The following is a 13,292-nucleotide window of genomic DNA, read 5'->3' as shown; positions in this document are numbered from 1 at the left end:
TCCAGTCCGGCCCAGGTCTGGCGGAAAAGCAGCACCCACCGAGGAGCGAGGGGACAGTCGAGTCACGGTGGGCGGTGCAGGCGGCAGCTGCGCCCGCAGCTTCCGAGAGCCAGACACGCGGGAGGGACCCCTCATCCGGTGACCCACGGCCACGGCCACAACGGAAAAGAAGGCAGATGGTGGGCGGCGGGGGGGGGGGAGTGGAGTGTAGAAAGGCATCCTTCTTCATAAATAAAATGCTTGTTTGTGTCAGTATTCACATTAGAAAAATATACATCACTTGAAACAGACCCGCTTTGGACAAATACACACACATCTAGGGCTGGGGCCCTGACTCCATCTCACTGGGAGGGCTCTGCCTCCCCGGCTGCTAGAGGAGCCCCGCCGCGGGGCCCGTCTGCAGGACAGGCCCCTCCGCTTCGGTCAGTATGACAATGTCCTCCCCGGACACGACAGAGCCTGCGTGGGGCAAGAGAAGCCCGTCGGAAGTCTGAATAAATATCTGCTCCTGTCCCTGAGACAGCAGCTCATGGCACCCGTTGGTGATTTCAAAAACCACGGCTTCGCCCACAGCAACGATGCTCTCCAGTTCCCTCTGGTGGGCGTGTGTCCCTGTCCTGTGGGAAACCTGGTCCAAGTCCCCCACGTGGCTTCCAAGACCCCCTTCAGTAGACGGCTGAGGTGCGGTGCCGTAAGCACAGTGCATCGGCACAACACGCACAGACAAGACTCCCTCGGGCGGAGGGGCTACAGTTCCCGCACACAGGGCCTCCCTGGGGCTGGAATGCTGGTCACGCACGGGGGAGCCTGGCACCTGCCCGAGCTTTCCTGCCTCGGTGTGTCCAGACCCACCAGGCAGCAGGGATGCCACCCCTCCCTCGGACATCACGCTGCTGCAGAGCCCCTGGTCCCCTGGGCTGCGCCCAGCCTCTAGGCCTGAAGGGCATCCCCGAGCACTCTCTGTGGGAAACGCTGCCGTCGGCTCCAGGGCCGGCATCCTGGGCTGCCCTGGCTGAGCGTGAAGACCGGGCCCAGCGATGTCCTGATGCGAGGGCATGGAATCTGCAGATGCACTCCTGGCTGTGGAGACCGCAGGCGCTTCCAGCTGCCGGCCCACCTGGGGGGCGCCTGGGTCCTGATCAGAAGCCAACGTTGCGTGGCCGTCTTCAGGACGGTGACAGGCGTGCCCGCTCACTTGAGCAATACCTAAATAGTGCGGGAAACAGGTAATCAATCAATCCTATGTGTGCTGTTATGGCCTGTTCATGGCACTCACTATCCAAAACAAGCTGGTCGATAAACTCTGCTCGCTGCTTAGACTGGGGGCTTCCCGTTGCAGATGAAGCTGCAAGAGGAAACCCAGACCCCCGAGGCAAGGGGAGCTGGGAGCCAGAGTGCTCTTGGTTCTCGCGAATGAACCCACCACCCTACCCACCACAGAGTTAAGTAATAAGTCGGAAAATGGAGCCTGCCTCTTCCAACCAGAGACCTTCGTTCCTGGGAGGTGGCCCTGATGGGCTCTCAGAAAGTTTACCCTTATTCTCCGTACGCCATCTGTTCAAAGAGTCTAATTGATAGGTTCTGGCTAGAGCAGGAGTGAAAGCCAGCATATGCCTTGTTTTCAAATGTTAAATCTCTGCTGGCACTTAGAACTGAGTCTCACAAAAGCCGACCGACCACAGGCTCAGCGTATCCCAGGGCCCGGCCCTGCTCTTGGTGCCGCCCAACTTCTTGGGCCCCTCGGGCACACCGCCCTCGACCAGGCGGGAGGTCTAGAATGTGGGGAAGCTGGGATGAAGCTCTTGAGAAACCAGAGGGCTCTCCTGGATGTGGCCACAGGGGCACCAACCCTGAAAAGCAGGCCTCTGAGCCACGGGTGCGACCATGACAAGCGCTTTACCCTCGCTGGCCGCCGGGGCACCCCCAGCCGGCTTCCGCTGGCCTCCGCTGTCGGCAGAAGACTCAGTGGGCTCCTTGGGCAGAGCTGCCCTCCTGCTCCTTTTCGCTGAGGCCGGCCCCGCCTCTGCGGTCTAGGAAGAGAAGACCTGAACAGCTAAGACGAGGAGGAAGCAGGTGGACCGGCACCCCTTCCTCCTGGAGTCCAACGCATCCCCCGAGGTGAGCGGGCACCTCTGCGCACCACGCCCACCTCGCTCTCCCGCTTCCGGGGGCCGGCTGCCTCGGGCTCTGCACTGCCCTCCTCGCGGCAGCTGCACGCGTGCGGCACGCCGTCTGTGCGTGTCTCCTTCTTCCACGGGAATTCTTCAGTGATTCCCAGGGACGCGGCAACCTGAGGAGAACGACGTGTGAGGACGCCAGGCCTGCGTGCGTACCTGCCAAGTCCCCCTGTGCAGCGAGGCGCCACCCGAACACTGAGAAAAACAAAGGTCCGCACAAAGCTCGATGGAAGAGCTGGTGGCAAGATGGGTTGTAGTCAGAGCCAGACGGCCTGTGTTCGCAGTTTAAGACACACTCAAATGATGTTTTAAAAAATGTGAAACACTCTCTTTAGTGTCCCCACAAGCTTAATAATGTGGGTCTGCCTATCCCGGAACGGTATCTCCCCTCCCGGCTGGCGGGGAGGACGTGGGTTTGGGAGGCTGGGAGCCCCGCTTCCCTGCTCACGGCCTGGGTGGCCCTGGCAGCCGCCCATCTGAGACCACAGCTGCTGGGACGGGGTTGGGTGAGGACCACAACAGATGCCGTGCGGGCGGCAGCGGGTGCGAAGGCCGTGACTGACAGCCGCCAGCCTGCCCGCGCAGGCCTCACGGGGAGGGCGCACGAGCAGGAGCGGCAGGTGGAGGGGCGGGGCGGTCCGAGCTGGACAGGCCTGGCGGCGGCGGGGGGGTGCGGGCAAGCTCAGCCCCCACCAAGCCGACGGTGTCGCCATGCGGGGACTGTCAGAGCCCATGGAAGGTTCACCGGCACGGACAGTGGGGGTGGGGCCTTGGGTCCCCGTGCAGGCCCATGAGAGCCCGAGTGACCTGACCACGTGGTGCCTGCTATGCGTGCCCAAGGATCTGCTCCTCGCTAAGTCAAACATGCCTTCTTAAAAACATGTTTCTGTCAAGAACCCAATATAGACAGAGGCAACGACATTGAAATGAGAAATTTTCAAACACAAACAGTAACTGCTGGTCTCTCTGTAACCCATCCCCAAAAACCTACACGATGAAGAACACCCTAATAACCACGGCATTAACGCTGATCATCAGGGAGGACTACCGTGCTGTCAGTTTTCTTATTTATTGACTTTTGGAGGGCGGGGGGAAAGAGGGACAGGCAAAAGCATCGATCTGATAATTCCTTGGTCGCTTCTTGTATGTGCCCTGAGAGGGGAATTGAACCTGCAACCTCAGCGCATCTGGACAACGCTCTAACCAACCGGGCTACCCAGCCAGGGCTGGTGTCAGTTTCCTTTTAGCTAATCTGCATTTCTGAGTGTTCTTAAAAAAAAAAAAACAAAACCATTTACCACCTTTATATGAAGAGAAAATCCTGCACTCAATGGGAAAAGAGCTAAAAAGCAGCTGACAATGAAGATGTCACTGCAGAAATACATTCTTCTTTTCAAGGGACACCCTTCCTTCCTTGACCTCTATGAGGAAAACTCCCCCGTGAGACCATTACCTCATTATTGTTTATTTCCAGGGGCTCCTGGGAACATGGGCCAGAGCTATGAAGGTACTCTTGATACATTTTCTTAACCATTTTATGCAACTCCTCAAATTCCTTGTACACAGCTGGGAAAAAAGGCCTTGCCAGATGATCTTTTTCAACCTTAGTGAAGATAAAGATGACAACAATGTTTAAACCCGAGGCAACGATATGGGAAACACAGAAAGAAATTTAAAGGAGAGAAGGATACAGGCTCCTCAGGCCTCAGTTTAGGCCCGGCAATGCGGGCGTGTCCTTCGCACCCCAGTGAGAGCCTGCTGTGTCCCAGCAGAATGGGCGCGGGGGCGCGGCAGGAAGGCCCGAGGACAGGTGTGTTCACAGGCCCGGCGAGGGGAGGAGCGGAGGGCGGGGAGGAGGGCCGGAAGGAGGGCCAGGCCTCCTCTCCGCCAGGGCTGCGGAGCTGGCGTGTCCTGGAAGTGGGAAGTGTAGGTGCGGGCAGCTAGGCCGCCTCAGAGTGGGCTCACCAGGCAGCGGAGGCCGGCAGGGAGGGGGCGGGCAGCGAGGGTGCAGGCCAAGGTTCGCTGCTCCCCTTGGGTGCCTCTCACACAAAGTCAAAGCAGTCGAGGGGGCCCAGGAGGGGCCTGCCTGAGACCCGGCCGAGTAGGCAGCAGCCCCACCCAGGCATCCAGCGGGCCCAGCAGCCTCACGTCAGCTCTGTCCCGGAGGCTAACGACTCCAGAAGGACTCGCTCATTCTACATAACGTCTAAGCATCCCCTAGATCGTTCAGAAACACGAAGAAGACCCACCTTCATCAGAAGAAATTCGTACACGGTCACCGCCTGAGCCAGCTCGGGCAGAGCCAATTCCACCAGATCCTGCCGGTCACACTGGTGGAGAAACTACCAGAAGAAAGTGTTTGACATCTTTGAGAGCCCACAAGCATCTCCCAGTAGCCAACAAGTTGGTGCAATAAAGAACATAAAAGAGAGGAAGTTCCCCCAAAATCTCAGTGATGAAGCAACTCTAACCTATAAACGTTGTGCTGTATCAACATCTCCCTTGTTCGCCCGTTACTAGCGCATTCCTGGGACCAACTCTGGACTCAGAGTGTGACGCCCCCGTGACAGCCCTGAGCACACGTGGAGACCAGGTTCTGGACAAGGACACAGGGCCGAGGACACGCCTGCCCACCTCTCCAGGGCTCCCAGCCAGCGCCAGAGACAAAGATGCAAAGAAGTTCCGAGACGGCCGTTGTCAGGACACCTGCACTGAACGCAGGTGGGAGAGGATGAGGACCCAGGTGACAGGTGACGGCACGGCTGGGTGGGTATCGGGAGAGATGCAGAAGGGCGCAGTGCTCAGGGCTTAGGGGCGGAAAGTCTCGCGAGGCACGGAAGGACACGCGGCTCGGGGAGGGTGGGGGCGGGAGCGGCCTGGGAGGGGCTGCGGGGGCTGCAAGGGCCCTGAGCAAGGCGCGTGGTCCGCAAACAGAGTGGCCTGCAAAAGCCCTTTGAGACGGAAGGCCCGCTGGCGGCCAGCCCTGCCCAGTGCGGGAGGCCGGAATGCGGGTGTCACCTCGCCACACCTGGCCCACCGCAGAGAGGGCACCTCCTCCGCCCTGGGCTTCCCACTCAGGCCTGCCTGGCAGTTGTCACTGACTGGTGTGGTTGTTGTCTGTCCCCCAGAGTGGGGGCCGAGTCCATCTTGTGCACCGGTCCCCTCCACACTCAGGACAGGGCCTGAAATGTGACGGACAGCCAGTGTGCACCCCATTTCTGAGGGACTCCCCACTCTGAGCCGAGTGGTCCCGCCGGAGCGGTCCTCGGCCCTCCGTGCGCCGGGCGCGGCACCGGGAGCCGGCACGTGGGATCACCACGTGAGAGTCGCCGCTGTACCAAGCAGACGGGCCCCCCTGCTCCCAGATGCCCTGTCAGGTGTGGGCACCACACACCCTGGGGATCCAGATTCTGCATCCGCCACCTGCAGGGTGACTGTGGGCAAGCTATTAGCCTCTTTGAGTTTCAGATTCCTCATCCATTAGGTCAAGGTAGTAACTGTCATGGAACCAATGAAACGAGGGGCACCTGGAGCTCAGCACAAGGCTAGCGGTGCAGGTGCGGGGGAGCCAGGCCACGCCAGGCCACGCCCACAGGCGGTGGCAGCTCGATGCTAACGCGAGTCCAAGACCACCTTGCCTCCCGCACCTAAAAACTGGTCATCCCAGGTTCATGAACAAGTCCCCCCGCCCCCACAAAAGCTACCTCACCTGGGCTTCCATTTCCCACAAGAACCTCACGGAGCTTTTCAGGAAACCCACGGCGCCTTCCTCGGGCCAGTTGCCTCTAACTGACCTTGTGCTCTCTTGCTATCTTTCACTTCTCTTGTGTGAGATTCTAACCAGCTATTACCCGGCAAATAAATACATCCTGGCCGAAGGCGACTTGAGTGAGTTTAGCGTCCCCCTTTCCCAAGCCTATCCAACCAAGCCCAGCACACCCACTTCCAAGGCGCCGCAATGGGGATTCCAGGGCTCAGCTCCTGAAACATGCTTTTCTACCTGGAAACTTTTTACAAAAGAAGAGGAAAGAAAAGGGGGAAAAACAAAAACCAAAACCCATTTCTGTTGTTTTCTAGATAGCTTCCATGAAAACACAGGGTAAAATTTTCCCAAAACCTATCAAGGCAAGCAGCTGTTGCCATAGGCAAGGCACTCTGGTCATCTGAAGCACTGAACCATTTCAGGTAGCACGACGCTCGACGTCACTGCATACTTCACCCAGTCACATCCCACGGGAACTGCAGAGCTACCTGGGCCTTTACTTCCAAATGCAGAAGCCTAAGAGGGAATTGCCACCCACCGCGCCAAGCAGGTTTCAAGACAGAGTCGAAGAGTGGCCTACCTCCTGGAGGCCGGCTCTGCTCCTGGCCGCGCTGCTCGGCTGCGGGGTGGCCGCGCGGGGCTCCGCGGGGGCCGCAGCACAGCCCCTTGCAGGGCCTGTGTGTCTCCCCGTTCCCAGAAGGGCTGAGTAACTTCCATCTGCTGCTTCAGACCCCACCGCCTCTTCCGCTTCTACAGACGGGCCATCCTAGATGGTGTTGGAGGGGGAAAAACGGGGGGCACATGCTCAGCGTGTCACTGCTGATGCCCAAGGCAGCAACCCTGTGGGACGCTGTCCCCAGCCCCCACCTTTCCCGAGGCCCGCGGTCCCGTCCCCTGTGAGTGCGCAGCGAGGGGTCTCACTGACCAGACCGGAGGAGTGGCGAGCGCGCTCTCTGAACCCGCTGCTCCAGACAGAAGACGCACCTCACTTACCGGGCAGCGGGGCTGGCAGGTGGGGTCTCAGATTCCCCAACACGGCGACTTGGCTTCTCTGCTCGAGCCTCTGCCTGACCCCCCTCGAACACCGTAAAGGTTAATTTAAGGATGACGGGCAGCGACAGGGACACCGTGACCAGATAGAAACGTTACCTGCAGGCCGCCCCGCGCAGACGCCAGGCCGGCTTTCCCAGCGGCTTCCCTGGGCAGCAGCGCCTCGGGCTGCGGCGGGCCGTGGCCTGGGTTCAGCTTGAAGTGCCGCGCCAGCCCCCCCCTGCCTATGTAGGACTTGTCGCAGGCCTGGCACGCGAAGGCCCGGGGCCGCAGGGCGCAGCCGGGCACCTCGATGCGTGCCTGCCCCTCCCGCCGCCGCTCCTCCTCGTCCTCCGCGCTCAGCTCTGCGTAGTCGTCCGAGTCCGACAGGTGGCCGTCGGCCAGGTCCTCCGTTTTTATGAATCTGTAATCTTTCGCTTTATACTTGGGAGGTCGAGATATCCGCCCGGAACGTGTCTTCACCTTTAAAGACTTCTTCAGTTTCTCAGTGTGTTTTGTATGCAAGTTGGAAATCAACAGATTTGCTGAACTGGATGAAGCAGGTGTTATCGCCGGCGGGTCAGAAGCTGACCGCGGGGCCAGCGTGGCGCCTGGTCCATCTGGAGCCTCGGGGGCCACAGCTCCCTTCGCAGGGACTGGCCGGAGGGTGGGCAGTGGCCGCTGCACAAACACCTGAACAGGCGGCCGTGGCTGCGTGCCCAGGAGGGGCTGTGCCCCAGGCAGCTGCGGGCCGGCGACGCTGAGCGCCAACACGCTGCAGTGCCGCCGCGGCAGCTGGCTCAGCCTGGCTGTCCTGGGCTGGATGGCGGCCAGCTGGGGCAGCAGCCTTTCTTGACCTTTCGTTTCTCCAGATGTTACCTTGACACAGATGGCTTCCAGTTGCTTAAAGAGAGAAAAAGTGTTTAGTTAATCAACATTTCCACAATTCTTCTCTCACCTTAAATCCACTATTGAAAGTTTTTCTCAATTATGAAATGCATCTTATATAAAAGTCTATGTATCTGTACTGTTTATAGCAATGTTTCTTAACCTTTCTGACCAGACCACAGGGATATATTTTACTTCACATCCATAGGTTCATGCAGAAACATTTGCATATATAAATAATATTAAGAGTTTATGAAACTACGCACCACTCCTACATAAATGCCTACGATTATACCCATTGTACTAGTCATAATCCACTGAATGGATTTCATGACCTATTAAGAAATATCTTCCCTTATAGTTTTACATGTGTATTTACTTGGAGTTCTCCACCCTCAAGTGGACTCAGTTCAGTATGTGGGCTCATTTTTAAAAGTTTTTAATGAAGTTTTGGAAACCGAAAAAGCGGTAAAGGACAGGCCCTGCCGCCTCCCTCGAGCTGGCGGCGCTGCCGCGCCCCCGGCCTGCCCCGTTCTCCCGGGCTGCACGCCCTCTTCTCCCCTACACGAATGTGTTGTTAACCGTCCTCATGCATTTTTATATTAGGTATGCAGACATCCAGAGAAATATGTACTTCGGTTTTGACAGTTTTTAAACTTTACATGAGTGCGTATCATCCCCTGCAACTTGGTGGGGCTTAACTTGCTCTGCTGCTTGTGAAATGCATCGTGTTGAGACGTGTAGCTCTTGGGGGTCCCTTTTCCCTGCTGTGTGACAACAGCACTCTCCCGCTGATGGGCCGGTGGTCTCCAACCTGTAGTCTATGGTCTGCTGTGAACCCTTATGCATGCGTGTGTACTTGTATGTATGTGTGTCCTCTTTCTCCAGGGCACAAACGGAGGAGTGGGGCCATAATATCTTCAACAACTTTTTTTTTTTTTCATTTAAACACCTAACAAAATTCTAAATGCAAGTGCTTTGGGCCCACCAAGTCTGCTTCCTGAATCCCGTAAGAAACCCGGGCAAGGGCACAAAGACACCTGTCTCGGAGACTCCGGGCAGGCACGGCCTGCAACAGGCAAGGGGAAGGGGAGGGCTGCGGTCCACAGTGACCCACAGCGACCCACAAGTGGTTACCGGGCGGTGGCTCTGTGCCCAGGGGAACGGTGTGAGTGCCGGGGATACAGCTGTCCCGGGCTGCAGGCCCATGCGGCACAGCGACGTCCCTGCCCTCTCAGAGCAGGGACCACGAGCACCCTTCTCCAGGGAGAGGAGAGGGACAAACCTCATCAACCTGGGCAGGCTTTGCCGACCCCAGCACAGCGGGCACGTGGGACCAGCAGTGCTGTTCTGGGGCTGTCCTGTGCGTAGCCGGATGTTGAGAAGCACCCTGCCTCTGTCCACGAGACGCCAGCAGCACTACCTACATTGTGACAGCCAGACATGTCTCCAGACATTGTCAATGTCCCCAGAAGAGAACCACTGATTGGGGGCCACCAACAGGCCCTCTTTAGACTCCAACTTTTACTAAATGGAGGTCAACAAAAATGATTAGATTTACATTACATTTTAAGAATCACATTTGTTTCATTTTACTATCAGTTACTTAAAATATTTCTCTAAGCTCTTAGGATATTACCTGATAAGGCCATTAAACCCAGGGGCACACCCGTGTGCACACACACACATGCACACACCCGTGTGCATGCACCAAGCCAATAACCCTATCGTTTTTGCACAGTGGCAAAAACAGCCTCAACTGCTAATTCACTACAGACACTAGTCTACCACATGGGCGTTTTACGTGGTATTTTGCTGTATGTTCGCTTCATTCAGTGGACATTCTCTGAGTGTCTCGGGGCCGACCCACAAACAAGTGAAGTCCTGCCTCACCCTTCGTGGGGCGGGGCCCTGCCTCAGTTGCCTGCAGACTTGCTCAACCAGATCTCCCATCTCAACACCTGTCCTTCCAAAAGCTCCGCGGCTGATTCCAAGGGCAGACTAGGTGCCCTAAGGAGCGCGGCTGGGAAAGGCCACCACGCACAACAGAGGCAGGAGGCAGGGGCCACCCCCAAGGGGTAGGCTTCCCGGAGAGACAGCTCCCTGCAGAGGCCGGGAGGCTGAGTAGAGTTTTTGCCTCAGGTAAGAAAGGTATTCTAGGTGTAAGGAAAAACAACAGGGCCCTGCACGTTAGAGGGAAACAGCAGTGTTTCTGGGGGACAGGCACAGGAGGGGTGGGGAGGCACAGGAACCAAAACCTGACCCCCGGGAGAGCGCGTCCTCCAGGCCTGTGTCTTCCGATCCACACCACCCCCACCTGGAGCCACGTTCCCCAAGTGCACCCCCGGCCCCCACCCACGCCTCTCTGCCTCTGCACGTTCACAGGGCACCCACCCTCCAAACCCAGTGCGGTGGCCACCTCTTCCATCAAGGCGCTTCTGATGCCCCCACCAGAAAGAACCTCTCCCTTTTGCTAACCGTGTTTCTGGCTTTCTGACTGGGATCAGAAGTTACCTGAGGCCTGTTTCACCTGCCCCGTTAGAGTGCCTGGTCACTCCCAGAACCTGCCCTGTGCCCTCCGTGGAGGGCGTGTACACAGTAAGTCCCACTTACCGTGCACCCTCCTCAGGGGCAAGGTACACACCTGGCGCGCCTTGGTGGCCTCCGCGGCCCAGCTGGGGCTCAGCCCGTGCTAGCTGAACGGGCCCTACGAGTGCTTCACTGCGGACTCGGGCAGGACTTAGGGCATCCCAATGAGATTAGCTACAGAATACCATTGGGCCGCCTCACTCCAGCTAAGTTCGCTTTCATCGGATGGAAAATGTCATTTTTGGACTTTTTCCTAAGTTGCCACACCAAACCCAAAAGGCTGTGGGCCCGCTCGACAGGCCCTGGAGAGCAGCCACATCTGGGGGACCTGGGGGCCGGGGGGGGGGGGGGGAGCTGCTCCGCCTCCCTGGGCCTGCTGCTCATCCATAAGACGCTGACGCCACGCTCCTGGGGGGCTGCTGGGCCCCCGGGCAGCCCGGGCGCAGTCCCAGGCGCGGGGCAGCGTCTCTGTAAACAGCAGCCACCGGCCCCCTCCGACCCCCGGGGCTTGCTGTGCCCAGCTTCTGCGGGAGGCATGGGTTTCCACGGCAGAGCAAGAGCCCGAAAACTCACCCAATGAGCCATCCCTCTTGCGAATGAGGAAACCGAAGGCCCAAGAGGTTGTTACCCAAAGTCACGGCTTTGGGAAGCAGTTTGGGCAAAATCATAGTTGTCTTGGGCTTCGGGGGGCTACACTCGGGAGCCTCTGCTGCAGACCCGCCTGCCCAGGAGCCAAGAGCTGCGTGGCCCTGGACATGACGCCACTGAGAAACGGGGCCTTGTCGTGTACCGCGTGCTTCTGCACGTTTCACACGCAAAGCATGTGCCAGGCACTGAGGTACAAGCCCGGGCTGCCAAGTCCTGCGCCAAACACCACAATGGACTTAATTCTGCCCCAAGTCGCAGCACCTGCCACTTGGAAAGTCCTCTACGTTGGTTCCTTTTGATCTAACCAGGTCGCCGGCGTCGGGCCCAAGGACGGCTCGCTCTAAAGCGGCGCCTGGTCACTCCCAGAACCTGCCCTGTGCTCTCCGTGGAGGGCGTGTACACGGTAAGTCCCACGGGGTGCGGAATGGGTGACAGAAGCCCGCGAGAGGGGCCGTGAGACCGAGAGGGCGTACGGGCAGCGGCGAGCGCCGGGCGGGGACGGCGGGGACGGCGGGACGGGGTGCCGACCCCGGGCGCTTCGCGTGTGGACACTGAGCTCTACGGCGGGCGCCTTCGGCCTCTCCGGCCCGGCAGCTCTAGGCCGACGCGGTGACGCGGAGGCGCGCCCCACCCCCGGCCTCAGTTTCCCCACGTCCCTCCCGGCGCCTCACCTGAGGCGGCAGCAGGCGCGGCGGGCGCGGGGGCTCGGCGCCCGGGCCACTCTGCAGGGCAGCCTGCTGGGCCGCGTCCCGCAGCCGCCGCACCGCGTCCTGCAGCACGAAGGGCGGCGGCGGCTCGGCGGGCGGCTGCGCCTTCGTCACCTGCTCCAGGACCCGCCGCAGCTGCTCGGGGCCCAGTGGGGCCACGCGCACGGCGCTGCCGCTCCGGGCGGAGGGAGCCCGGCCGCCGCCGCCCTCGCCGCCGCCCTCAGCTCCCGGCTCCGCGCCCGCCATGGCAGCGACACGGGGACTCGAACCGCAGCTCCTGAGGGACGGCGGCTTCGATATGCGTCACCTGGAAAAGAAGCGGCTACGAGTGCCCGGTAAGCCAAGAAACCTCGGAAGGCGACCGCAGCCCGCGCGAGCCGGGGGGCGGGGCCTGGCCTTGCCCCGCCCTGTCTCCGCCTCGCCGAAGGCGGAACCAGCCAATAAAGAGACGCCTGCCGTGGACTTAGCCTCGCGAGGTCACCTCCTCCAGGAGCTGTCCAGGGTCTCCTGGGCTCAGATCTTCGGGGTTCCAGCGCCCCGGCCTGTCATCCAAATATTCTCAAGGGCGTGTGCATCAGAGTCCCCTGAGGCTCCTGCCTGGACTTGTAGATTCCTGGTCCCTACCTCCAGACAGTCAGAGTTAATAGGTCTGGGAAGGAATTCAAAGTGTGCATTTTTCCACCAGTGTCCCCCCAGGACGACCCACCCCGCTCTACCCACTCACCCAGGCTGGGCACAGAAGCCCCGGCCCGGGGTGCCGCTCGGGGAACGAATGATGGGCGGACGAATAGGAATGAAGGAATGAATGAATGAGCGCACAGCTAAGGAAGCTTCCCACGCTCCTGCACGCTCAGTCCCCAGCTCTGTCGCCCCTCGCCTTCTGCCCAGCATTCCCTGCTCTGCCCGCCCTTCGCTCTGCTGCTGTGCGTCCTGTAGGTGCCGGTGTGTGCGTCGGTCTCAGCTTCTCTCCCCGAAGTGCGCAGCAGGGCCACAAGTCAACAACCACTTCCTACGCGTCTGCTGGAGATCCTGCCTTCCAGATAGCCGTTTTGGCAGGAAACAGAAGGAGACGGGCATTTGCCGTGTAATATTATGAGTGCCATCACACCCCTGAAGGGGGAGGCGGGGGGGGCCAGGCCGGTGGGAGAGAAGCTTCTGGAAGCCCTTCGGATCATTTTTCTCTGCACAGGACCATCGTCATCGTCACCATCAGCATCATCGATACCCCTGCTGCATCCACTGCGCTCTCTGCAGCGCTCAACTGGATTCATTAGGAGCCTCACTAAGGACTGGCCAGAGGGGAGGCCGGAGGGTGGAATTTGCTTCAATAAACTTTTACAAGAAAGCCCTTTTCATCCTCCCGCCCTCAGATGTTAAAGAGGACCCCTCTGGCCCCTACACCAAGAACTTTCCCCTTCACCCAGCACCCCATTTTGTCATCTTGGCAAATGTCAGGGAGGAAAAACCCATTTATGGGGGGTTTTTTTGGGG

The 13,292-nt window shown here is 59.3% G+C and overlaps 1 protein-coding gene across 1 annotated transcript; it reads right to left on the bottom strand.

The window, feature by feature from the left end:
• Positions 1 to 221: 221 nt before the first annotated feature.
• ZNF839 (zinc finger protein 839) lies at positions 222 to 12,074 on the bottom strand. Its single transcript, XM_054567673.1, has 8 exons — positions 11,766 to 12,074; positions 7,090 to 7,872; positions 6,521 to 6,706; positions 4,427 to 4,519; positions 3,631 to 3,780; positions 2,150 to 2,290; positions 1,901 to 2,030; positions 222 to 1,206 (listed from the first exon to the last, which is right to left on the bottom strand). Exons 1-8 carry the CDS (start codon positions 12,045 to 12,047, stop codon positions 371 to 373), a joined length of 2,601 nt encoding a protein of 866 aa, XP_054423648.1. The 5' UTR covers positions 12,048 to 12,074; the 3' UTR covers positions 222 to 370.
• Between the last annotated feature and the right edge of the window lie 1,218 nt (positions 12,075 to 13,292).

This window comes from Pteronotus mesoamericanus, unplaced genomic scaffold (assembly GCF_021234165.1).
Source record: "Pteronotus mesoamericanus isolate MK-2021 breed Mesoamerican mustached bat unplaced genomic scaffold, CSHL_Meso_final contig_192, whole genome shotgun sequence".
NCBI lineage: Eukaryota > Metazoa > Chordata > Mammalia > Chiroptera > Mormoopidae > Pteronotus > Pteronotus mesoamericanus.
This window is presented reverse-complemented; position numbering and strand designations above follow the sequence as displayed.

Excerpts from the sequence above, each read along its gene's own strand:
- ZNF839 (XM_054567673.1), bottom strand. The coding sequence starts at position 12,047 with ATGGCGGGCGCGGAGCCGGGAGCTGAGGGCGGCGGCGAGGGCGGCGGC. Across the intron at positions 6,707-7,089 it reads CTGCGCGGGGCGGCCTGCAG|GATGGCCCGTCTGTAGAAGC; the intron begins GTAACGTTTCTA and ends AACACCATCTAG. Across the intron at positions 2,291-3,630 it reads TGGAAATAAACAATAATGAG|GTTGCCGCGTCCCTGGGAAT; the intron begins GTAATGGTCTCA and ends CGTTCTCCTCAG.